The following is a 25,380-nucleotide window of genomic DNA, read 5'->3' as shown; positions in this document are numbered from 1 at the left end:
GGCTTTTTCAGTCAAACTTGCTCTACAGCTATTTCTTTCTATCAGATAAGATTACTCTTCTTCCTCACACTTGAGGAGTATAAAAGAAAACAGGCTTTCATTTTGTTTTTGCTTCTGACTCAAAGCCCTGAAAAGGTTTTCCATCTTTGCATGGTTTATAAATGGAGACCGAGCCAGTTATTCACAAAAAAATCTGTCTTCAGATCAACTGCCACTTCTCTTGAATAGAAAACAAAGAGTATTCAACCTTCTAGTAAATATAGAATAATAATATAAGAATCATTTTCCCACACTCAAAAATAATCAGTTTTTTTTTTAAAGAATCAAAAAAATATCAGAGAAGGCGATGTAGGAAAAAAGAGATAAAGAGGTAGATACTGCAGAATTTATGGTGTCTTTTTCTCATGTTTCAAACCTTCACAGAATTAGAAAGCAGATTCTGGTTTCTAACTCTCCCCAGCATCCAATAACGCAGCCAAAAGATAAAAAAAACCTGGGTGCCTCACTATTTGAAATGGGATGAACAATAACTCCTACGACTTGGGAGATCTCCTTAAAAGCAGCGAAACTAGATAAAAGCCTATATTCTGCATCCATCAAGGATAATTAAAAACATAATCCGTTTTTAAAGGCCAGTATACTTGGGGAAAGATGCACCCTCATCAGCCTTCTAACAAAGTATATCTGATTGTATCCTTCTAAGTGTTGGTCAAAACTTTCCAAGGATGACAGCTGCAGAATACCAATAATTTAGTCATAGGAAGAGCCTGTTGACAATGCAGCATTCAGGAAAAGAAGACCAACATATCTGCATGGAAATTTGGCTCACCTAAGGTTGAAAAAGGCAAGTGCTCCCATAGTCTCTGGTAATCCTAAATTCAGGGTTATACACTTATAAACAATGACTATGAGAATATTATTACCCTGAACTTTGGATAAAGAAATGTAACACCACAAAACAGTCTAAAAAGAGAAAGATGAAGAGTTCAGTTCCAATGTAATGGATTTGAAATACACTACCCTAGTTTGACTTCAGACACGAGGTGGTGGCAAAATATATTTAAACTATTAAATTTGTGTGAATTTTTAGCTTGCTGAACTATTCACAGTTACGTAAGGCTATGCCTCTTATTTTCCATTGTATTGTACAGCATGTTCAAGTATTAATTCTAGCGAAAAGCCCATATGGTTAGCAAGAACAAAAAAACAAATCACTTAATTAAGATTTTATCACTTTAATTTTCAACAGAAGACATTTATACTGCTGCTTATTAGTCCTCTGTGGTTTTTAGCTAAGAACTGGTGTAGCCTGAGTAATCTTGTGTGTATTCATATAAATGGATATTTCTGCATGGGCAGATTTAGCATTTGGCCAGAGTAATTTGAAGAACCTCGGGCTGTTGGAGATGCTTCTGTGTGAGGATCTCACACTAGCAGGGGTTCACACAACTTCTCTCTCTTCCCTGCTGGATACATGGGAGTCAGCCACAAGATCCCACAGGGAAAATGCAAGAGTCAAATCTACTCCCCAGGCAGGTGCCCTTATTTTGTAGAGGAGCACAACAGAGTTTCCCAACAAACCACACAGAAGTGCAGCAACCCAGTACCAGGCTCTGCTCTGCTTGGTCCTGCAGGGAGGGAGAGGTGCTGCACAGGAACACACCCAAGTGTCACAAGGCCAAATGCCCATACCCATTACATATCTTACATGCAGATCTCAAGTGTCTGCATTAATTGTGATGTAGGATCTGCGGTCTCTCCAATTCTCTTCTCTATAACCCACCTGTACTGGGAGACAGTCCCAGCACTTCTTTCCTTCTCTCTGAAATGGAATCACAAGCTCACACTCTCCACCTTGTTCCCATCCACAACAGCCAAACGCCCATGGTAGAACTCATTTGGCAGCATGCTAGAAAAGGAACCTAAATGCATCTCTTCATTTGAGCAACAGGAGAAAACTCCAACATGCAAACTGCTTTAATGCAGCAGCTTATTACTTTTCTCTCTTACCCTTTAATATAAGCAGGTCTCCCCAGGACACTACTGTTCTTTTTGCCAGCTTAAAATTCCTCGTTCCACTTCCCTGCCTTGAATACACACCTCACCCATCCCAAAAACCAGTTTGTAATCCAAACTGGTTGTAATCTCAACACTGAAAAAGCACTACTGTGAAGTGAAAGGCACTGGCATCGATCACTGAGAGCTGCAAAACAAAAACCTGGAGTTACTTCTTGCATACATGCTGCTTGGATTACTGCTTCACTTAACCTCTTGTAGCCATTCAACAAATACTCCAGAGCAAACAAAATATACTGAACCTATAAAACCCTGCTGGCAAGTCCCACATCCTTTACACCCAACAGTGCAGAAGCAGAATTATTTTATACTTGGTCACTGTTGCTTGGTTGATGACTAACCCCCATCTCCATCAAGCATTTACATGTTCAGAACCAGGCTCATTTGATTTATGATCAGCTTGTAGCCACAAATTTCAGTTTTCTTATGATAGCAATTTACACATCCCCTTCAATTACTACGTACTTTGAGCTTTGAGCATGGTGCTGCAATCCACACAAATGCTTATCTCTACTTTTTTAACCCCATTCATGCAGACTGCCTGCCAAAAGAAGTTGGAAGTTCAAGCCTTTGCCTTCTTCCAATCTGACCTCACACTGAGGGCTGCAACCAGCAAGCACTCATGCAATGCTGATGCCCAGCTCATGTCAATTTAAGCAAGACAAGGCCATAGTTGCAAGCAGCACTGCATCAGAACTTTATTAAAAAACAGGAGGCAGGTTGCATTCTGAGAACAGTGTAAATTCACCTGACAGCAGGATCTTTAAAAAGATAAGGATCAGAAACTCAGGTGATGGTGCTTCATGCATCTACAATAGTTGTTCCAAAAAATCTCTCCAAAATCTTGGTGGGGGAGAGGGGGGAGGTCGATAAAACCTCCTGGTAAATTAGTAGCTGAACAAAAGTTTCAGTTTGTGAAATTTCCACTTCTGCTAAAATAAGGGAGAGTGTGAAGAAATTAAAATGGACAGTTTTCTTCAACCTGACCTTTTAAGGCAATCCAGATCAACCCCTGTAAAAGATACTGAAAACACAGCCAAAAGATTACTGTATAAGGCGACACTTGCTTACTGAGAAAGTTTGCATATGCAAGGGTTTAGGTAAGAAATGTTTTTCCAGGAGAGGTCCTGCTTCAGGATTATGATTCCAAAAAGCTGCTGCTATAAAGTGTACAAATTATTAGTGAGCAAGATGAAAAAAAACTAAATTATCTGCTGTAAGAGCACCACAGAACAGCCAAAACAACAAAAACAACCTCCATAGGTTTCTGTGTATTTCTTGATCAGGCATGAAATGAGCTCAGCTATGTTACAACAGAAAAGACTCTCTCAATGTCATAAGTTGAAAGTGCAGGAAATTTTCAAAATGGTCCACGTTTTTGTTGGAATATTCTAGACTCAAACCATTTTCAAAGTCTTGTCAACAGCTCTTTTTTCTTTTCATAGCAGTGTCAACAAAAAGTTAACAATTATTTAGGAGAAACATAAGAGAATATATATAGCTTTAAAAAAAAGCTGAGATAAGTAGGGGGAGACTTGGAAGTCTCTGCAGAAATTGATGATATCCCCACTTTATTCAAAGAGCTCATGTTTAGGCATTCCAACTCTTCCTGTCATCATTTCTACTGGCCAAACTGTGAATAAACATGAGGAAAAGATAATTAATCATACTGCTTGGAATTAAATTGTCCAAAATAAGCAGTGGTCCTAAGAATCTGAAGATCCAATGTTTCTTGTGGCACATGGAATTCCTTGTGGGAGAAACATCAGAGAACCAGAACCAGCTTTGCTTCCCACACTGCCCGTTTGTGAATTCTTTCCTATTAATAGAGCGAAGCACTACAATCAGATTGACCTACTAGGATAGACTACAGTTAAAAGAAGGCATTGGGCTGTGAGCTGAAAATTTCTCTTTTCCAAAAAGGTTACAAGGATTCCTATGACCCGGTGAAGGAATCTCCAAAGGCGAACAAGCAGGGAACAAAGTTGCTCACAAATACAGACTCTTCCCAGGTCTTTAGCTGGCCTCCAGTGATCCTCCCTGAAACTTCAGCTACATCAGTAATGTCTAAAGAGGAAAACCACTCATGGTTTCATATGCACACTTGCATAACTCAGTCACATTCTGAATTCAAAATTATAACAGAATCCCCAGAATTATCTCTAAGTTTGAGGACATTATTTAGTTTAACAGCGTAGGTCCAGCAAACAGTTATGCCAACAACTCTGTGGTTCAGAAAAACTAAAACCGATTACCAAAACCTAAAATAGGTTGTTTGACTTAAAGTATTGCTATATAACAATGTTTAGAAAAATTGAAAATTTTCCACTGAAAGGGTGGTTAAGCATTGGAATGGGATGCCCAGGGAGGTGGTGGAGTTGCCATCCCTAAAAGTGTTCAAGAAATGACTTCATGTGGCATTTAGTGCTGTGGTTTAGTTGGCATGGTGGTGCTCAGTTAAAAGCTGGACTGGATGATCTTGGTGGTCTTAATGAATCTATGATTAGAAGTCAAGCAGAAATCCTTGAGGAAGGGGAGGGAATTTGATGTTCAAAGTGTGCTATAAAGGCGCCATCTGTAAGACGAAGATCTCAACAACATGTGCAATTTGAGGAACAAAACAGGAAATGATGCTGTTAAAAAGAAATACTTCTAACTATTAAAAAATTTAGCACTTACTTATTCCAGAAACCCAGAGCCATGCTCAGAGTAAGCATAAGAGACAGGATTGCTTTCCACTCTTGGCACTACCATGCATTTACTGTCAAACCAGAAAACTGCTTTTGGATGTACCTGCCTACCCTTACTAAAACAATTTAATGTTCTTATTTCCTCTGCAGCTACAAGTGAGGCAGCTATTTCTATTCAACCAAAGCCAGTCATCCACTGTGTGAAGCAGTGGACGAGGCTAGTTCTGCCAAGACATCTGGTTTCTCTACCACAATGATCAATGAGAAAAGCACAGCCCTGGGAACAGTAACTGTTAATTAGTAGCTGTTGAGAAACAGTCATGGCAGGAGGAGGAAAAGAAGGCAACTGAGGGTCCTGCAAAACAGTACCTTATTTTTCAAATTTGTTAGAATTTGACTGACAGAATTAAATAAACCTTTCCAAACAGATAACAAAAGATCTGGCCATCAGGCTATCGAGTGCAGGTTTTATTATTATGCCTCTCTTAAAATTTCTCAGTAATGAAACAAAGCAAAAGTTTCAAAATACTTCAGGAGTTTTTGCTTTTTTTGTAGCTTGATAAAGTTGTAGAGAAACAGAAAGAAACTCACAGACGAATGCTGGATCAACTTGTAATGGTAGAAAAATCACACAGACAGACTCTGTATGAACTAGAAGAAGAGAAGAGGAAGCACAGCAAATACATGGAAAAAAGTGATGAGTTTACAAACTTGCTGGAACAAGAATGTGAAAGGTAAGGCTACCTCTTGCAACAATACTAAGAAGTATGTACAATTTAATATTACATCTAAGGATCTGTCTGCTTTCTTACCCTCCATCCCCTAAAAATCAGAAATATTTGCGGAGTTATCTTTTGAGAGTTCAGCTGTGAAAACATGACTAATACTTTTAAATAACAGTAATGCCTACATCTTCATGAGCAGATGAGGTAGGATAAACGGTTGGCAGATTTTTCAGCACTTTTGCAGGATGACATGGATATTACACTGTAGACAATACAGGGAGACATGTAAATATATAAAGTTACAACCAACAAGACACAGGTGAACCTTTCAGTGTGTTTTAGATGTAGGTATACACTACAGTATGTAAGTAACAGAATAACAGAAATCAGGTAAGCCTTTGATGGCAGAAGAAAAGACATGAGGAAAAGTAGGTGTTTGTTAGACAGAGAGAGGAAGCAAAAGCAGAGAATAATTTATGGAAAGCTTTGAAAATAAGAATGACAAAGTTCTCATATCAGGATTAGCGTAAACCCCATAAATCCAACTTTATTATAAAGTGTAACCTAAAAGCATCACAGCTTGTTTAAGCACAGTCTTACAATATCAATACCAATTCTCAGAAGAATTTAACAATTTAATGTCATTTACTGTTTTTAAAAAAGCAACTTTATACTGTGGCTTTTCTGAATCTGCAGTAAAACTGAACACATCCTAAGGAAAAAAATATCAAAGAACATTTCCTATTCCCTGGATAGCTAGTCCAGAAGATAGGAGAATATTGTCTCAGTTTCCTTTCGCTTAGGAACAGATGGAAATGTTTGGGTGTGAGAATGTCAAGCCTATTCTAAACTCACATTATGCATAGATAATTCTTCCTTTGCTTCGCCTGTGTAACATCATGTTCTACGTATTTTGGCAGTGTTCGCACTCTGCACTACACCTCTCTCCTGCACGTCTATCAAAGACAGCACATATGCTTCCCACCGAGTACCCAGCCATATTTATGGCTTGAAACTAGAGGCTGGGGAGAAAAACCCTTTGTTTCCCAGAAAAAATGTACACAAATGCAGGCAAGTACAAGCACACAGAGAAGAGCACATACTGTGAACCGTTCTTGTGAAACATCATAGTATCAGGAACCAAAGCCTGAGATCAATGGAAGTGTTCGTCTCTGCTGTCTTCTCAAAAATCTCAGACACTCATCTCTTAGAGACAGAGCTAAACAACTACAGTTGCTAAAAGTGGGAAAACGTTACATCAGATGCATGTGCTCACACTGTGTGAAAAGCTGCACAGAAGAAAAGACAGCACCAGAGTAATTGCAATTTATTTATTTTTTTTTTTAAACAGGATAGGCATGGGATTAAAACTCTCTTCCCTGCCCCTTCTCCATACCCGTCCCTCCCTCTCCACTCCCCTTCCCCAAGAAGACTATAAAACATTTACCACTATCATCTACAACATTTAGTCTAGCTGCCTGGAAAATGGTGGGAAGAGGGAGGAGTACTGAGGTGTCTAATGAGACCTTAGAGGATGTAATAATAGATTTCAGATTAAGTCTCAATTTTCGTAATTTTTTTTTTTTGGAGAACGTACTTTATGTGGAAAAGCTTAAGGGGGTGTGATGTCATGTTGAGCTGATTCCAAAATGTTTGCCAAGTAATGTCGCCATCAAAATCTCCATGCAATTGCCTGCCATAAAAAAAAAAAAAACCAACAAAAAACTCCACAACCAAAAAAACACTCAGCAAGTTAAGGCACAGCTCTTCCTACATCAGCCTGCCTGACACAGCAAAGTGACCTTTTCTTCCATTTCAAAAACCTTAGTCCAATTTAAATTTTCTCAGGATGTGAATTTTGCATTTGGATTAGGAACAAATAGAACTCCACCAGAAGTTTCACACATAAAGCAATGACAAATGAATCTTTGTTTACTCCCAATTCAATTCAATTAAAAAAAAGAAAGGGCAGAAAAGCAGTAAGTATTCATCAATGAATTTACTTTTTGTTTTCAGGCAGAAGCAATATTCTCTATTGGATGTGTGATGGATATATAGTATTCTTAACAGTATTTCAGATTCAAAGCAAAATCCTGAACTTCAATTAGTCAAAAAAGTATCTTGCTTTTATCAAAGAGCAAGGCTACAGTACATGCTAAAGATATCCTTCAAAATTATATAATGTATGCAAGCCAAAGAAGGTACATGAATAATATGTGACTATGTGATCAAAATGAAAATAACTTAGACATTATGAGACACTGATGCTGAAGTTCTGAAAACTACTACTAATAGCAAGAAGAAAGAAACTATTAGTCAGATCCAACTCCTACGTACTGTTCTGGATACATTCACAAATAAGGCAGAAAGAAAGCATTTCCTCTTTCTTGTATATGGGCTCAGGAAGAACAGAACTGAAAAATTCTTAAATGAAAATTTTAGTAATGAATTTATCAGATGATCATGTTTTACATAAACTAGGCAACCCTCCCCCCCTAGGGCCTTTCTGCTGCCTTACGCCCTTCATCGATGACATTTCTCATTAAAAGTTAATGTTTGGATTGTGCAAAATATTAAGAGTCTTCCATGACTCAGTAAAAACTCTTCACCTTAAACAATCGAGACTCACTTTGACTTCATAATAAGGAAACAAGACTCTTTGTCCTCAGCAGTTGTACATTGTCAGATTTGGGAGTTTAAACTTTTGACAGGACTAGTGACAGCTTTCAAGGTATGAGAACCAGATTAGCATTTAAGGTTAACCCTTTAGGCATTTTAAGCATTTTTCTTGTTGCCAGCCAAAACTAATCCTCCATAGGCTTGCTGTAGTTTCGAGATAGAGACTGGTCTTCAAACTGAACAGAGTGTCATTACTTACAAGAGACATTTACCAGTAAACAAATGATGAAATCATGCTACCATTATTATATTGATTCATCTTCAGTCATATGTACTTTTAACGCATGGAGACACCGACAAACCTCTAGCAGATAAGAAAAGGTTCTGGGGAGAAAAGGAGACCAGTGGACAACAACTGGATAGGTCCTTCCTGCACTCCAATGTGAATTATCCTCTGTGTGTGTGCAGATCAGATAGGAACACCAAGACAAACCTCTTGTGCATGGCAGTGTACTAGACGAAGTCAACCAGAGTCCAGAAGGGAAATATTTACTGCATTGTTGGAGCCTAAAGAAATACAGCACTAAAGCTTATAGTAACATAATAATAAAAAAAAAAATCCAGAAGCTAGATACACAGACTATGAGCTGCACATGAAGAACTGCAGCATAAAAGCCACTGACCTTGTTTAGAAGTGCTTGCATTTCATGGGGTTGGAGGATGGAGAGCAGGATTAAGGACTAGGAGGAAAACTTACTTTAGATCGTAATGCAGATTCCACTGTATCTTCCCTGATGATGTACCCATTTGTCCAAAAACATTAATCCTCAATCTGTATTTTTGCAGCACAGTTAAATAATACAAGCTGCTGTTTTAAAAAACATTTTGTGAGGGTAAAATATGAAACTAGAAGGTTTTCCAGATATGCATGTTCCTGGTTTGAAAACACATGGCACATGCGTGCAAGTAGTTACACATTTACACAGTACTCTCTACCCCACACCAAAAAAAAGAAACAAAACAGCAAAATAGTAAAATGTTTAGCACTTACACAGTCCTTTTCCACTGCAAATCTCAAGGAGCTTTAAATATTATGTAAACACACTTATTCCCCATTTTCTAATTACTGAAAGAAAATGAAGGTATGATGCAAATAAATCAATCACAAGTACCTGGATGAAAGGAAGAAATGTTCCAATGTATAGGTGTGTTCCATCTTCAAACTTTCTATATATTATATAGACCCAAATATACAAGGAGTAAAGCTTTATTATGAAGATACATGGGTTAAATAACCGAATGTTATTCAACAGGACAGGGAAAAATATCAGTTTGTTAATAGGCAGTATAAATAGATGTTTAAAGGCAGTAATGATAAATGTTGCTCTCAGAATCCAAATATTAGCACAAAACTCTGCAGGTTGGTATAGAAGCAATTAATAAGATCTTAAGTTTAAGGATCATTTACCAATATGAGAGTCCTTTTCTATAGGGAGGATAGCCATAAGTTTTTCTTTCAGCTCTGAATTCACACTTGCAAAGGTCATCTAGAGAACCTAGTCCAAAGAAGAATATCATACAATTGTACAGACAAGAAAATCCTAACATTTCCTAAATGCAAACTTATGCCCTATGCTTTAAGCAAGTGAAAAACCCTAAGCCAGTCACCTAACCATTCCACTTCATCAGACTACAGATGACAGAACACAGATGTGTTCTTAACACATCAAGTAAAGGGCCTTCTCAGTGTTAAGATAAAAGTAATAATTATACCCATCTGAGGGGTCGGCATTCACCAAGCACAAAAAAATGAAACCTAATCTGCGTAAGTCTCACACCTGTAGTCTTTCTCATCTAACAAAACACCACAAAACACTGTGCTTTTTGCTCCAACTGCTGCCACCCTCAAGGTCAGTCAGTTAATGTGACAACCTGTTGAGTGATACAGGTTGGAACTGATCTCTGGAGATCTCCAGCACAACTTGCTGAGTGCAGGGCTAACTTCACAGTCAGATCAGGTTGCTCAGATCCTTGTCCAGCTGACTGTTGAAGATCCCCAAGGGTCAGTGATTCTGCTGGCTGCCTGGGGTCCTTATGCAGTCTTAGGCATCTTCATCGAAAGACCTTTTCCCTCAGTTTCATTGTAGGCATCATTCTGGTCTGGCTTCTGTGGAATGCTTAACCAAAACCGCTCTCAATAAGAGATTAGTAATGTCTCTTCTGGCAAAGCTCTGAACCTAATCCATCTTCACTGTCTCTGATCTTTCAGCTGCCTTGGGCACAAATGAGCTTTCAGCACTTCCTTGCCATCTTGCCCACACAGAGTTTCTATGACTCCATCTGGACACATTTCTCTGGGTATTTCAGTGTATTCTGAATTGGAAACTTGGCATTGTCCACCTCTGCTCTGTTCATAGGACTCCACAGGTCTTATTCTTCAGGTCTTTTCTTTGTCCATTCCCTCTCTGCTTCTCCTCACAGAAACTCAAAGCCAGCCATCATCTCTATGATGACTCAAGCCTACTCCAACCACCACCAAAACAACAAATCTCACCATGTGAGCAACCTGTCATCATCCCCAACTCCATGAGACAAGAAGGGAACTCAGTCTTTTAACTCTCTGCCCTTGGCTTCATCCTTACAATTCTCTAATACTTCCATTCTTAAAACAGGGGTAACAAAGACATACCATTTGTCATTCAGCCTGTTGTACCTAGGCACATTTTTACCTGAACCTTTCTAGATTTGACTCACAAATTTTTCTTCATAGCACCTCCAAGAAAAATAAATATTGAAAAAAAAACAAAACAAAAGAACAAACAAACAAAAAAATCCCCACTTGCATATAAACCAAACATATCTTTCTGTACTTCCAAATAACTAAATCCTTTTCCAGGCCCTCACTTCAATTTTTTTATCATTTCCACATTAGCTGTTTCAGCCCTCTATATATCTTCACTGAATGCACACTCACTACTGCATTAAGGCCATGTATTTCTTTTGTGTACCCTCACAGTACATTCTTACCCTCTAAAGAAATGTTATTACGTGGACTAAACATCACACTAAAGCTGTACCAAAATTAAATCATATTATGTTATAATACTGCTCAGGTATTGAGTAAGTAAGAAAGGAGATTTCATGACACTGAGCACTCTAGGTAAAGTGTTTTGGGGTTTTTTTCAGTGTCAGATGAGAGTAATTGGTACACACAGTAGGTCAAGTGAGCAGTGCTTGAAAATTGCGACAGGGCATCCAGGAGAGGAGCGATCTTAGCTAAAAGGTGAAGTGTGTTAGTATGTTACCAGGATAACATTGCTATACTTTAATTCAAATACATTTACACATTGGAATAACAATATATTGAAGGTCTGGAAAATTCAATATTGTATAAGACTGGGTATAATTAATATTTACTATTTTTCTTAATGAAGCCAATTAAATATAAGAAGCAGGACCTTATCTCTATAGAAAGCTGCAGTAAAAATAAACACTTATTTATTCTACATGTGTTACCACCGGTTTTTAATTTCATGCACACTGAACTATTGTTGTCGACTGCATTGTACTCAAATGCAATCATTTCCTTTTAGCTTTCTGGCAATGAGTTCTATGTATTACATATGCCAGAGACTATGTCTTGCAAGCTGTGGAATGGATGCCAGATCTCTGTACATTTGACCTTTTTCATGGGTATCTAGTGCTCTGTAGGTGACTAAGAAAGACCCACCACAAGAAAAATATTAGCATTCTTATTCTACATTACACTCTAATGGGACAGCCCCACTACTAATACCACTGAGGCACGAAGACAGACTCAAGGAAGTGATGTACACAGATTAATTACCTCATGCTCGTATGTGAAAAACTATGTACTGTTGCACTACATAACTTTCAACAGATGTTGTGAAACAAATCCTTGTTAAAATTCAAGGATTCAAAGATTCTTACAAGTCTCTGTGCATGGTGGAAGACAAAAATAACTTATCTTAGAGCAAATAAATAGAATTTAGGGTTAAGACCCTAAAACTGTTAAACAAGGTCACATTCTGTTTTTTCAATACTAAAATTAAGAACAAATAGAAATAGAAACAGGGCTTTCAACTCAGTGTTAACGTAACTGAGAAATTCTCTAGATCCATGGTGCAATTCTAAATTATTCCACCTACTGTAATCAGCACACAGATGCAAGATCTAGATGATAACCATTTCTCATGCAACTCCACTGACACTGGTGGAATGACACAGAGAAGTGAGACTCATATTTAGCTGTTTTTTTTTTAATTCTGAGCACATAACATGTCTGTTCACTGCTTCAGGCACACTATCACGATTACCAACCAATACTATCATTGCACACTTTGAGGATGGGGAGGACAAAACAAATAACCTTAGTCAGAAGGTGTTCTCCGACACTGCTACCCTCATGAGTGGGGAAAGAGCTGCTCATTGCCCTATGCCCTCTCTGCAAAAGGACGCAAATTCTCCTGAAAGGGACAACTGTGGAGAGCCACCCTGGTGGTAGCTCTGGTCAGCACTTTTAATACCAGTGTCAGAGCTCAAAGGGAAAGATGATCTTGCTAAGCTGGCAAGTCTTAAAATATTTATGGCTCTTGTAAATCAACATCTAACCAGTGACCAGCATGAAGCACTGGCCAAATATGCTCCTGGTGTGGCACTGCCCTCAGTAATGGGGCCCTCGCTCTAGTCACCAATTTACATTTCCAAATAAGACGGAGTGCACCACTCCATGTGTGGCACAGCAGAACGAGCCTAATCACAAGCAACAATAAAAGCAGATGACTGTACCAAGACCTGTGACCAAAAAAAGACACTGTGCACTTCTGATTCATTGCAGGGTGGGGCTGTGAGAGAAGGAGAAATTGGCACAGGATTTCATAACTGGAGTTTGAAAAGAAAACACACAACATCAGACAGACAGAAAAATCTATAAGTTGTTCTCTAAGATAGAAAATTTGACACTACCATAATTTTCCAGGACAAACCATTGCTATGGGAAAAGTTGTACTCCTATCTGAATGTGGAGGAGGAGAAATCTCAATGAAGATCTTTCTTGTGGCAGAAAAATTTAAGTGACTTGCATGTGCTATAATTAGTTTTGTATCTTAAGAACAGGCAAGAGAAAAATGGCCATGAGAATGAAGGTCACACATCAGTTACCAAGACTTGAGATCTAAACTCAACCAATTTTCCCATGGTATGCTGTGAGTTTCAGTGCACCCATGCCCGGCTAGAAAATCTCTGAGCATTATATACACGTACAAAAGAACTTTAAGAAAAACGTCACAGCCTCAGTCTCCATGTCGAGACAGTCATTTCATTTTAAACAGAGAATAAATAAGAAAAATCAGAAGCACTAAATCTGTCAAGAACAGAGATTACTTGAAAAAATTGTTAAAAATAAACATCAAAATCTTCTTACATGATAATTTTGATTTTCATGGAAGTACCTTATTTTGTTTCTTGAGCCTGAAATGCACATTGTACAGCCTTTCAGGAAAACACCACGCATTTGGATAAGGTAACACAATCTATTTAGTGCCTGAAGACCAAGAGTGTGAACACATTGAAAAAGTAAGTTCAATACTTGAACCTTTCTGCTAAGAATATTGGAAAAAACCCACAGAATATGTATAAATTCAGAAATTAACTAAAAGTTTAAGAAGGACAGATGAACTTTCATTTTTAAAATTTGTGCTTCAGACCCCTATTGGGGGAGAGGGGGGAGGCAAGTCAGGTGGGTGGCTCAGAGTAGCAAATGAGAGTAGCCAGAAAAAAAAAAACAACATTAGACCATCTAGTCTCTCCCTTGGCAACAGAGGGTTGTTCTCCAAGCACGCTGTTGTCAATTTTCCTTCTTATTTCAAATGTCAAAATGCACAAAGGTCTCAATCCCTGTAGAAATGTTCTATAAAAGTTGCATTGTCATAAATAAAATTGTACTTTTATATCTGTTCAATAATTTATTGTCCTTAACAGCTCAATACAGTACTTCCTTTCTCTATTAAAAGATAACTAGATACTTGGCTAAGGCTGAAAAAGAACCCATTTTGGTCACAGACAGACCCAGCTGAGATCCACAGTAGCTAAAACTCTAAGATGAGAGTTTGAGTGGGCTGCAGCAAGGTCTGCTGCTTCAGGACGATTCTGAAGGGAGAACTGCCTACTCCCCTTCCGTGGTAGGTCCCAGCTGCACAGCCCTTGGGATAAAAAACCCAACACAATGGCCCCCGTGAGGCATGATTTGAAGGAACTCCAAAGACTGAGCAGCAGAGAATTAACCAGTCCCTTCACACTCCCACAGAAAAGTTTATGCTGTGAAACATGACCAGTAAAAGCTAGATCTTGCACAGACACACTGACAACAGAAGGCTTCAGCACTAAAGACTCTTGAACCATAACTTGATCATCAACAACATTATTTTACAAGCAGATAAAAATCCAAACCCAACAGTTGTGACCGAAAGAGGACAGGGGAAGTATTCTGCCATTCATTGCCCCCCTCCTCCAAAATAGGAAATTAAAAATGCCAAAGGAATAATAACACTGAAAATACCCAGACAGCTAACTGATTTATGTCGGCCAGGTTTGGCCTAGCATCAGTTACCTTCTCCCAGACTCTACCTTTGCCAAAAGCGTTGGAGAAGGGAAACTCACTGAATCCAGAAACATGGTTGTTTTCAAATATGTACGTAAGCTTGACGAGATATACCTTGCACAGGTCTGCTCTCATTCTCTGCCCAAGATACTTCGAGCAGCCTCAGCAGAGACAGCATCCAAGTTATGGCATTGCAAAAGAGTGTCACTAAAACTGTTCTTTGCCTTATTTACTTCCTTGCCAATACCCTTCCAGTCACACATTTTGCTTGAAGTTACAAGAGCTGATTAAAAACCTGCAGCTTAAAACAGAGCTCTTGACTTTTAAAAGCCATCAAAGTCTTGCCTTTTATATGCTACTGGGAAATTCCTTTGCCTCAGCACTTTGATTCACAGTACCTTCAAGTCACTGGGGATAGACACATATCCCACAAACATTATCAGGGTATAAACCCATGTTTTTCTTTAACTGTCCTTCCATTTCAGTTACCTTGCACACCATGCTAGCCTCCCTCCTCACAGCCTGAATAAAACCAGACAATTTTGTGGAAAAGAAAGTAAAACCCAGCACAAATAGAGATCATGCACCCTCCTCTCCTTTCAATTTGATTTGTATGCTAAAAATGTCAGGGTTATCAGGAAATTCTTAGCACTGTAAACCTTAGTCTGACATACAAATTTATGACTATGAAGATGACTTTTAGGAATGTTCAGATCCTACAATTTGCATTTAAGTCATCAGGAAATCGGGACATCGTTTATTAAATGTTTAGACAATATTTCATGTTTCTCATTTCAAAACTTCATCTTACATCCAACTGAGGAACTGAGAAGCAAGACTCACTCACTGAAATCATAAAATTCTCCCTTTTTTTCAATAGTCTTGCCAGCTAAACTCTGGATGTCCTTGTATTCTGCCAGACAGGAGAATGAGTCAGACTGTCCCTAATTGGCTTTCTAAAAGGGAAATTGAGAAGTTTGAGGACATATTTGGATAAACACACATACTGGATAAAGTTACTTAACTTTTTATATCTCTAAGTTTGCTTCAAAATCCTTATAGGCTAGATTTAAGAATAGCCAATAAAAACTATAGGTTATAAATAAACTTAATGAAAACCACTGTATTAAAACTCAAAGGACCTTGTAAACATGCTTATCAAAGCTTCACCACTGTAATACAGCACTACATCCATAAATCCATGTTATAAATTGCTAGTCACCCACAACTCTTCTTGAAATATCAGCCCTATATAGATCATCTTTGGTTCAGAACCCATTTTTCTCAGGGTCTCTGAACACAATTTAACAGCCAACACTGCGACTCTGACTGAAGAAGCAATGAACAAACTCTGACTTTATACAGTTCAACCCTCCTGAACAGACAGTGAAAACTACTGTTATCATCTGTGTGTGCTTTAGGTCTCCCTGAGTGCAGTATCTGGCCTAGAAATAAAGGATTAGTGAGATATACAGTACTAAACCTACAGAAGGGCATAAATACTGAGCTGATTTACCTTCCTAATCTCTCAGTTTACCAAAGGGTAAGGAAATTTCTAATACCATTTTGGAATGCATCATTTCTTGCAATTGCAGATATTCAACAGCAAGGAGTTTTATCAAAGGAATGTACCTTACAGATTCAAGATCCTGATCTCTATGAATTCCCATCTTCTTTAGCTCTGTGTTAGCTTCAGATGCAAAGTAAGAAAAGCAGGTATTCCAATGCAAAGAAAGAAAAGAAGGTATTCCAAACCTTCTAGTTTCATAAAATACATTTTTATATGATTATCTGTTAGCCTGTTTTCCATAGATGCTTATAAGAATTATCAAATTTTAAGAACAGTTTGGTCTAAATTTCTTGTCTGTAACCAATCTTAAAGTTAAGCCAATTTCATATAATATCAGGTTTCACTGCCAGCATTTCATTAAAATGTGTAGTTTAACACTTACATATGCAAAGATGTGAGTCTCAAAACAAGTATACACAAACTTGCCCTTGGGTATTCTGATTACTAAATGCAAAGATAGTTGGTTTTATGATATCCAGCAGATATCCATTTCTTGGAGAAAACTGAGAAGAAGCTGTTAATGATAAAAACAGCAACATATAAAAGAATTTGCAAAGTGCTTGAAATAAAAACTAGCTTTTTAGCCACCTGACAACAAGACTGTCTCCATGGCTACATCTTTAAAATAATTCTAGTACCAAAGCACAGGTTAAGGCAGTAGAGTTGTATTTCAGAAAGTAGTTGAGAAAGTGATGCAGGAAGAAAGAGTTCAGTTTTATTAGACTAGAGAAAGACTTCTGGAATAGGATGCACAAACTTTACCTAAAATAAAACAAAAATAGGCTGCTGGTATTTAAGCTTAAAATTCAGAAGAAGACTGTTTAAACTTAGCAGAAAGTTGGCAGGTGCAAATGCATGCACAGTTCAGGATGATACATCAATTAAGAATGAAATTGTTATAAGTCTGTATTCTTGGAAATAAAGCATTTAAGTAGCTAATGAAGTTTGACAGGAAGTAGCAAAGCTCTTTCTAACCAAAGAGCATTTCAAACAAACAGAATTAAAAAAAAAAAAAGAAACCAAACCAACAAAAAACCAAAACCACCAAAAAAACCCAACTACAAACCAAACAGCCAAAGAACAAGGGTGCAAGGACTCCCATTCAGTTCCAGGTCCAAGAATCCAACATAAAAATTAGTCTGTCCTGTTGTAAATGTAGACATGGATAGAATATGATTCTATGCTTCTAAAGTATGTGAGAAGAAAACATTCAGAGGAATATGATTATACTATTGATACAGTATTTAAAACAGAATTAGAAAACACATTATGCTGATGTAGAAGCTGTACAGCTGTTATAAAGAAAAAAAAAGGAAAACAGAAAAGTGGAGAAAAATAATGTAAATTTATTTAACTGTGCATATCCAGACTTTCTGTGAGTTGAAGTACATATATAAATAGATAATCATATAAATGCTAGACTACTGACCGTCGATCCAAAATAATGACAAGGGCAGGAATCAGAATCTGGACATTCTTCTCCTCCGAACACTAAGGTATAAACTTAATTTGGTTCATTTGTCACAACCTTAGTTCTTTTTCATTTGTATTCTTCCCTGACTGACAGCATCAGAGTTCAATATTTTGGAAGTCAAGGCGGTTTTCACATTAGGCTATGGAGAAAGAGTCTGTGAAGCCATCTGAAACTGATCTGCTAATAGAAAAAGCTTTAAATCAAATTTGCACAACACAGAGCAACAAGCTTATTAGCACTTTACTAGGACTAAATGGTATTTAAGTATTCTAAAAGAACTTGAATGAGAACCTGATGAACTATGAGCAGATGGGTAATTCCTGCCATAAAGCAGACAGGGAAATGGGAGGCAGCACTACTTTTTAACAAGAAACTACAATAATGAAGAGAACTGGCACATATCTGTCGAACACAAAAAACTCCAGCCAGTTGAGAGGAAAGCAGAATCGTGTGCCAAGTCTGCTCTCCTTCCCCACCTGTCCTTAAGTAACACTGCTGTTCTATCCTGCTAATTCTGGTATCTGAACTGAAGCGAGACTGAGTTTAGAGCAGTTCATTTACCCTCTCCCAGCAGGGACATGTTTTTCATGCACTTTTATGTGCCTAAAAAAAACCCCTAAGGGTCTGTATTTGCTTACAATTGTTTGAAATAAATATTTACCAAGCCCTATTTTTAATTGAGTTTCTTGGGCTATGCACCTACCCATCATCATCATCATCCCATTTTCTCATCCCTAAACTAATTTCAACTAAAATGCAAGAAAGAAACAAAGACTTCTGAACTATTAAATGCCTACAGGGCTGTTAAAAACAGGTATCTTTTAGTGTTCAGGATATTAAGCAAGAGTCCAATTTGAATGCAATAAGAGGACATTGCAGAAAAAATTTGTATTCATCCTAACAAGGTGGAAGCCTAGTACCTGGCACATTATTGGACAACAAAAAAATCCAGTCATGAAACAAACTTCCATAACTCGTTTTGTTTCACTACTACACGAACAGCTTTTTTCCACAGCAAATAATGCTGGATTTACAAACCTTACAGAAAGAGCTATCCATCCTTACTGCACACAAATTAAAAAGTAATATCAGAAGTTTGATTTGCCATTGCAAAAGCTGAATATTTAGAAAGCTGTAGAATATCACAACCTTCACTTTTTCCTTTTCTTCCTAAAAATCCAAGAATGAGATCATAGGAACCCATGCATAAGTCTCTTGAAAATATCTGCAATGAAATATTTAGTCAAATTTTAAAGAAATAAGTACTAGCATGTGGGGTCATAGTTTCAAAAGAGCTTAGGCATCCAGCCTTCTTATTCTTAAGAGAACTGCAGCCAGACTTCCCAATGCATTAAGGCATGCAGCAGTTCATAAAAATAATGGGGAGAGGAATAAAGATGCTGAGCTCATGGGAACAGTTAGGCTTTTAAAAATTATTCCTAATAGAGCCAAGCTCTCCTACCTCCAAGAAGAAAGGGAGAGGCTGTTTGTTTTTAAAAGAAAAATACTAAAAATATCTTCAATTACATTTATCTTAAAAAATGTTGGAGGGAACATACTGCAAGACCTCTTCAACTGAATCCATGCAAATAAAAAAGCAATTACGCAAAATGTATATGATAAATATTTAAGACACCGAAATATCTTCAAGAATTAGGACATAGGAATACTTGAATCCTGGTACAAGATGACACTGAGACCAGGAATGCAGAAAAATATCATTGTGAACCATTTGAACATCACTTTCTTTTAGCACCCAGAGCTCTACCTTAATTCTTTCAGAAACTTCTCCTTATATTATCTTGTTTGTTCAGCTGTTATAATTACAGTAGGAAAGAAAAAAGCTGATTATTTGCTGTGTAACACTTAGGAAGTTCTTCCTTATTTGACAAAAACTTCTCACTTTCCTCAAGTGTAAAACTGAACGATGACACAACACTAAGTCATTACTGGTGTCAAGCCTTATTCACTGTCATTGCATTTAGAACAAATACATAAAACAAGAGAGTACATACAACTACGTGCTAGAGGAATTCATAAGCTCTTCATAAAGTACATTCTAAGCAGACATTCATATGCAAGTTCCGTGCATTGGTTTCTTATTTTTTTAAAAATATATTTATTCTATTTTATCCATCTGTCCTCAGATACATCAGTCCTTAGTACTGAAATAATTCTATTTAATTTCCTTTTCTGTTCTTATCATCAAGTCTATTAAAGAGTACATATTCTTGCAGTCATTATGGCAAAACATGTATTTTTGGTTGCAGTCCAAAAAGAATCCTAACCTTCACTTTCTTTTCAGGTAATGTTTCTGTTTCTCCACTCTTACATGAGGTATCCAGCCAATCTTATAATAGCTATATTACCTCACCTTTTAGTAAGCTTAACATGGAGCGAATTCTGTCTTCCTAGGGCTCATGTTCCCCTCTCTGCTTTCCACTGTAGCTGCAAATTATGCTTGGAAACAAAAGGTAAACTCTGTTCCATGTTTAACATCAAAGGTGTGATTCAGCTTATAGATGAAGATATCTAAAGCAAGGGACTTAGCTCAGATGCCTCCATTTTGGAGGTGGCACCTGAGATCCCAGTGTTGTCCATGGAAATGTACTCATGACAGCCCCATTCAACTGACTGAAGACAGACATCTTCACATCGACTAAAATCCTACTCCAAAAGTGAAGACTTATAGATATAACTCAGCTAAGTCACTACTCCTTTCTGTAACTTCTCTTGGAATAGGCAATTTGAAAGATAGATCTGCACCAGGCTGTTGATTTATAACACACTTGCAGCACAGGTTCTTGTACTTCTCCCTCATGTGCAGGTATTGACCACTGTCTGACCCAGGTTATGTGTTTCACATCCACTGCATCTGCCCATTCAGGTTTCTTACCATTCTACTTCTGGCAACACAATTAGACCTCACATTTCTGTTCTCAAGGAAACGCTCCTTTGGAAGAAAATTAATCCAGGAAATCAGAGGGGAAAAAAGGCAAACAGCAAAATCACAGAAATATCTGAAAATTACGCATTTCATAGAAGTCGACTAACTTCCATGCTTCACTCTGAGTTTGGAGCAAATAGTATGTGATAAGCAGGTATGTGATGTGTGGTGGAATTTGTGTCAATCCTCACTGGGATACACTTGCTAGTAAATGATAAAATGGTTAGGAAATTCGTGTTAAACCCATATGGTTAAAAAAAAAAAGAAATGTGAGAAAGAAAAAAAGTTCTTTATTACTGCTGTCTTTTCTCATTATTCATGTTGGGATATCCCTATTTATCAGCAAAGAAAAGGGAAAATATATAATGACATTTTCACGGGAAAGGGAAAAAAATACAACCACTATTTGACTCTAAACTGTTTGGCTAAGTTTAAAGTTACAAAATGTGTTTACATTAAGAACCTGAGCTTTGTTTGAATGTTTACTTTATAAAAGTTCTGAGTTGAGAAGCTTGCAGAGTGAACTGCATGATACTGTCAGTGTAAATTACAGGTTTTGTTTGCCACAGCCCTCTGCAATGAGGAGCTGGCCAACAGCCAAACGAAAGTGCATAATTTAAAACACTCAATCAGTTATATTCTGAGACATTTTGTTTAGTGTTTAATAAGCTCTCCAGGGATGGAGAAATTACTAGAGCACATTGTCTTGACATGAGCTAAAACGGTCCTCTCTCGTCACCACATTTCTGGGAATCTGACATTAATGCATTCAATGAACATAGGTCCATATAAATACATACGCACTCATATATACACATTCATATTTTTGTACATATGTGTATTGAGATACATTTTATTTTACAGTTTTACACATCTGATGTTCTTAACTGAATTCCATCTTTCAGCTGAAATGTCCATATTCAGTGAAATTTCCATACACATTTATATATTCACTCATCTGCTCTCTCTGCGCATTTTCTTGTTTCATATATTAAGAGAGGACACAGTCAAATGCATCACACACAATGCATCATGAACGGAGAGTGAAGGCAGTTCAGGAGCTGTTCTTTAGTCTACCTTACGTTATGGAGACAGAGAGCCTCTATGAACATAAAAACATGGTAACTCCAAAATTAAAAGTACATCCAAAAGTTTGTTGCTTTTATTGACGATGAGGTTATGACACTTTTACCAGAAATTTCTAACCCAAAAACTTAGGAAATTCTGCTGAGCCTGTTGATGCAAAACAGAGGCACTGAAATGGTTAACAGTTGTTTCTGAGGATTCGGCAACATGCATGAAAAGGAAGGGAAAATTATTATTTTGAAATCAAATGTATCTCCTATCAGAAATCAAAATAAGACATTATTAGAGAACAAATTATTCTCTCCCTGCATACCTTACAGTTTACCTCCTACACTTTTGTTAGGCATCCTATAACAAGAGTCCTGACCTCATGCTAGAATAAGTGTCCTAACATTGTTTACAAGATCTTTTTATTCTCTACTTTCAAGTCACTATGAAATAGTAATGGCTGTTTTTGGTACCCTAAATACAATTAAATCAATAAAAAAATTAAACTAAGATATTTTGGATTCCTGGAAGGGAGCAAAGAGAACAGAATTTGTAATACTTATTCCCAGAAGGGAAGGAATGAATCAGAAACGTAATTCCTGACCTGGTGACCATAATCTCAAAAAGTGCATTTCTGTTTCAATTACTGTCATCTATTTACATTGTTGAAATATTTATTTCATTAGTGTACAGGTAGGCTATTTTTACACACTTTATTTTCTCCACACTAGTTAGCTAACATCTTAGGAGTTTACATCTTTTAAAAACATACAAACATTCTGCTTAAAAGGAAATGGCATAAAATAGCATCAGAAGACATTCTAGACTTTAAAAACCAAATATTTACACCAGATCTTTATTCTACTCATGTTGCATCCTCCTCTTAGAATATTTACAAACTTGAAATCATAATCTTCAATAAAGCCCCCAAAGCATTAGATTTGTTGTCTCTTTAGTTTATTCAGAGAGCTCTGCAGAATATGCAATTCTTAATCATCTCTAGGCAAAATTTCAACATGGAAAACAATCTACAACAGCATCAGCAATCTGGATAGAATGGAGAAGTAAACAAGTATACTGATCCCTAAGACCCTGGGAAGAAACTCATCCCAGTACACCAAACCAACACAGCTTATATTTAAGCCTGAAAAAACAATTCAAATGACAATTGACAAAAGGATTTAAAGAATTCTAAAAGCTCAAATCTACCCATTTAGAAGTCACAGCTGAGAGAACATCCCATCTTCTCAGCATTAGAAAAGGCAACCATGACAGTGATACCCAAATCAAAGTCAATTAATGACTCTCCTCAAAATAGCTCATGGGACAGCACAGGTAAGACACACAGAAGGCAGGTGAGCATGAGTAATCATGCCAATGTTTTTAGAATCAGCTACATTGTTGGTGGTCATCCTTATAATATGTTAGATTTTCAGATATCTTCCCATGTCATGTAGAAAGATGCATCAAGTAACTAAGTACAAGGTTTTGTTAAGGTAGGGAAAGATGCATGAAGAGATTGCTCTAGTTCAAATTCTGTGCGGCAAATGTAATGGGATTTCAGATCAGCAGCTTTGCAAGTGAAGGAGACAGCTACTTCTGATTAATGCCCTACAAACACTAGTGCTGAGAAGTCAAGGCTAGACCAGGATCAAAAAGGGTTTCTCTCAGTGCCTCTATGGCAAACCTGACAGATACAAGTTTAACACAGGACAAAGTAATTTTTTCCGCACCACTGACAAATTTGGAGTTTAGTCTACAAACAAAGCAGTCTGCTGAAAACTGAACATCAGACTGAGACTGTAATTCAGAGAATGGGAAACAAGAGGTCCCTTCCCTGCCCCTCTGTTGAAAAGGTTGCCAGCATTCCTCAAGAAATAACTACTCGTGCACGTGTGTTCCATGCCCAGCAAGCAGCCCACACATGTCCATTCGAAATCTGCCCTTCTACAAGATCATTGTCAGTCATGGCACACAAACGTTGCTTAAAAAGGCTGTACAAACTACTTGGAGTTTCCCACAACATAAAGATGTCACACCTTGAGACTACAGTTACATGGTGGTGGAGTACAGTGACCATACACTGATTCTCTTCCGACACTTGACAGTGGGCAATAGTTTGTATGTTTTAACCAAAGTACTGAGACAAAAAGCTCTACCTCAAACATTACAAGTCCCCACAGCATTTTATGCAGGTGTGACGGTCAATTCAAGGAAAAAACTCCCATCAGCTGAAGTGTTTATGATACAAAACGTAGTTATTTCCTTGGCCATTGCTCGCTCAGAAACTGAAACACAACCAGAACTTTACAAGCTGATTTATAATTAGGAAGCAGGGCCCCACAACAAGGATACAAGTCCTTGTCCCTTCTGACCTGCATCACTGCAGTCCACACATAATTAGTCACAGGATTCTGCACGCATGGAGGTGATTCTATCCGTCAACTTACTAAAACAAAACAAAACAGAAAAAAAAACAACCCCCACCCAAACAAATTCTGGGACAATTGAACAGATTTACATTTAAGTAAAATAAAATATACAGAAGATACCAAATAGAATACTTGTAATAATTTTCCTGCAACTTCTTTGAAAATGTCTCGTCTTTCCTGCAAAACAAGTAGTACATTAATAAATTTCGCTGCACAGCTTCCCCTCTCCAGCTAAAATGGAAGAAAGAAAACCCTTAACTAACTCCACAGATTTCTACAATTTCCAGATGCCATTTCCTGGCTTTTTGCTAACATGGGTGACAACCAAAATAACATAAATAGGTTTCCTTTCAAAACATTTATTTCCATTCCCTTTGCTGGCAGTATCCGCGATGTCACTTACTCTGATAAAGAAACTAGCTCAGATTTCTCAAGTTTTCAGAGTGTTACTTGTTAATGAAGAGTACTATGGAGGCTGTTTTGATTTTTTATTTAAAAAAAGCTACAGCTGGCTTTTTATCTATTTTTAGAAGTTTAACACTGCACACTTTCTGAATTTAAGTTTGGTAAAGCTTCACCTCCCCAAAATAATACATTTGTTAGCATAATGCAACCAACTTACGAGTATTTCTTTATAATCTCATATAAGACTTACCATCTCAAAATTAAATCACTAGACCATAAAATCCCAGACCCAGAAGAGGTCAGAGAGAAGAGTTAAAATTAAAATATCGTTTAGTTGATTTTCCTTTTCCATGTGAGGACTAAGATCCCCACAGAATAAGCACCATAACACAACCAATCAGTTGCCAAGTTACAGTTCTCCAAGGGCCCCACCACTCTTGTGAAAAAGAGGCCACACTTCTGAAGGCAAATGTGGTGGGAGACATTCTCCCAGGGTTTTGATTAATTATTTCTCAATAGAAAGAAAACAGACTGCTTTCCTCCTAAGCATTTTTTTGAGATTATTTGGATTGAAGAGTTTTCAGCTTCAGGCCAAAGTATGTTCCTAAACACATATTTTGCATGTCAACAGAAGCTCTACAGGACCAGGTTTGATCTTGACCTTCCCAATAACACTCTCCCTTGAAATTAATTATGTAACTCAAGGCACAAACTTAACTGAGGAAACAGAAAGAGCTACCCACATTCTC

At 37.5% G+C, this 25,380-nt stretch overlaps 2 protein-coding genes across 7 annotated transcripts in view; one reads left to right on the top strand and one right to left on the bottom strand.

Moving 5' to 3' along the window:
* Positions 1-25,380, bottom strand: part of CMSS1 (cms1 ribosomal small subunit homolog) — a 224,489-nt gene that overhangs the window by 149,344 nt on the left and 49,765 nt on the right. The window lies entirely within an intron of this gene.
* FILIP1L (filamin A interacting protein 1 like) overlaps positions 1-25,380 on the top strand; it is a 188,028-nt gene that overhangs the window by 116,298 nt on the left and 46,350 nt on the right. For both annotated transcript variants that reach the window (XM_027681071.1, XM_027681072.1), the window contains one exon: positions 5,322-5,500. In XM_027681071.1, coding sequence (XP_027536872.1) covers positions 5,322-5,500 — 179 coding nt within the window. The remainder of the gene's footprint in view (positions 1-5,321; positions 5,501-25,380) is intronic.

Source organism: Neopelma chrysocephalum, unplaced genomic scaffold (genome assembly GCF_003984885.1).
Source record: "Neopelma chrysocephalum unplaced genomic scaffold, ASM398488v2 Primary Assembly neopelma1_60, whole genome shotgun sequence".
In the NCBI taxonomy this organism is placed as follows: Eukaryota; Metazoa; Chordata; class Aves; order Passeriformes; family Pipridae; genus Neopelma; species Neopelma chrysocephalum.
This window is presented reverse-complemented; position numbering and strand designations above follow the sequence as displayed.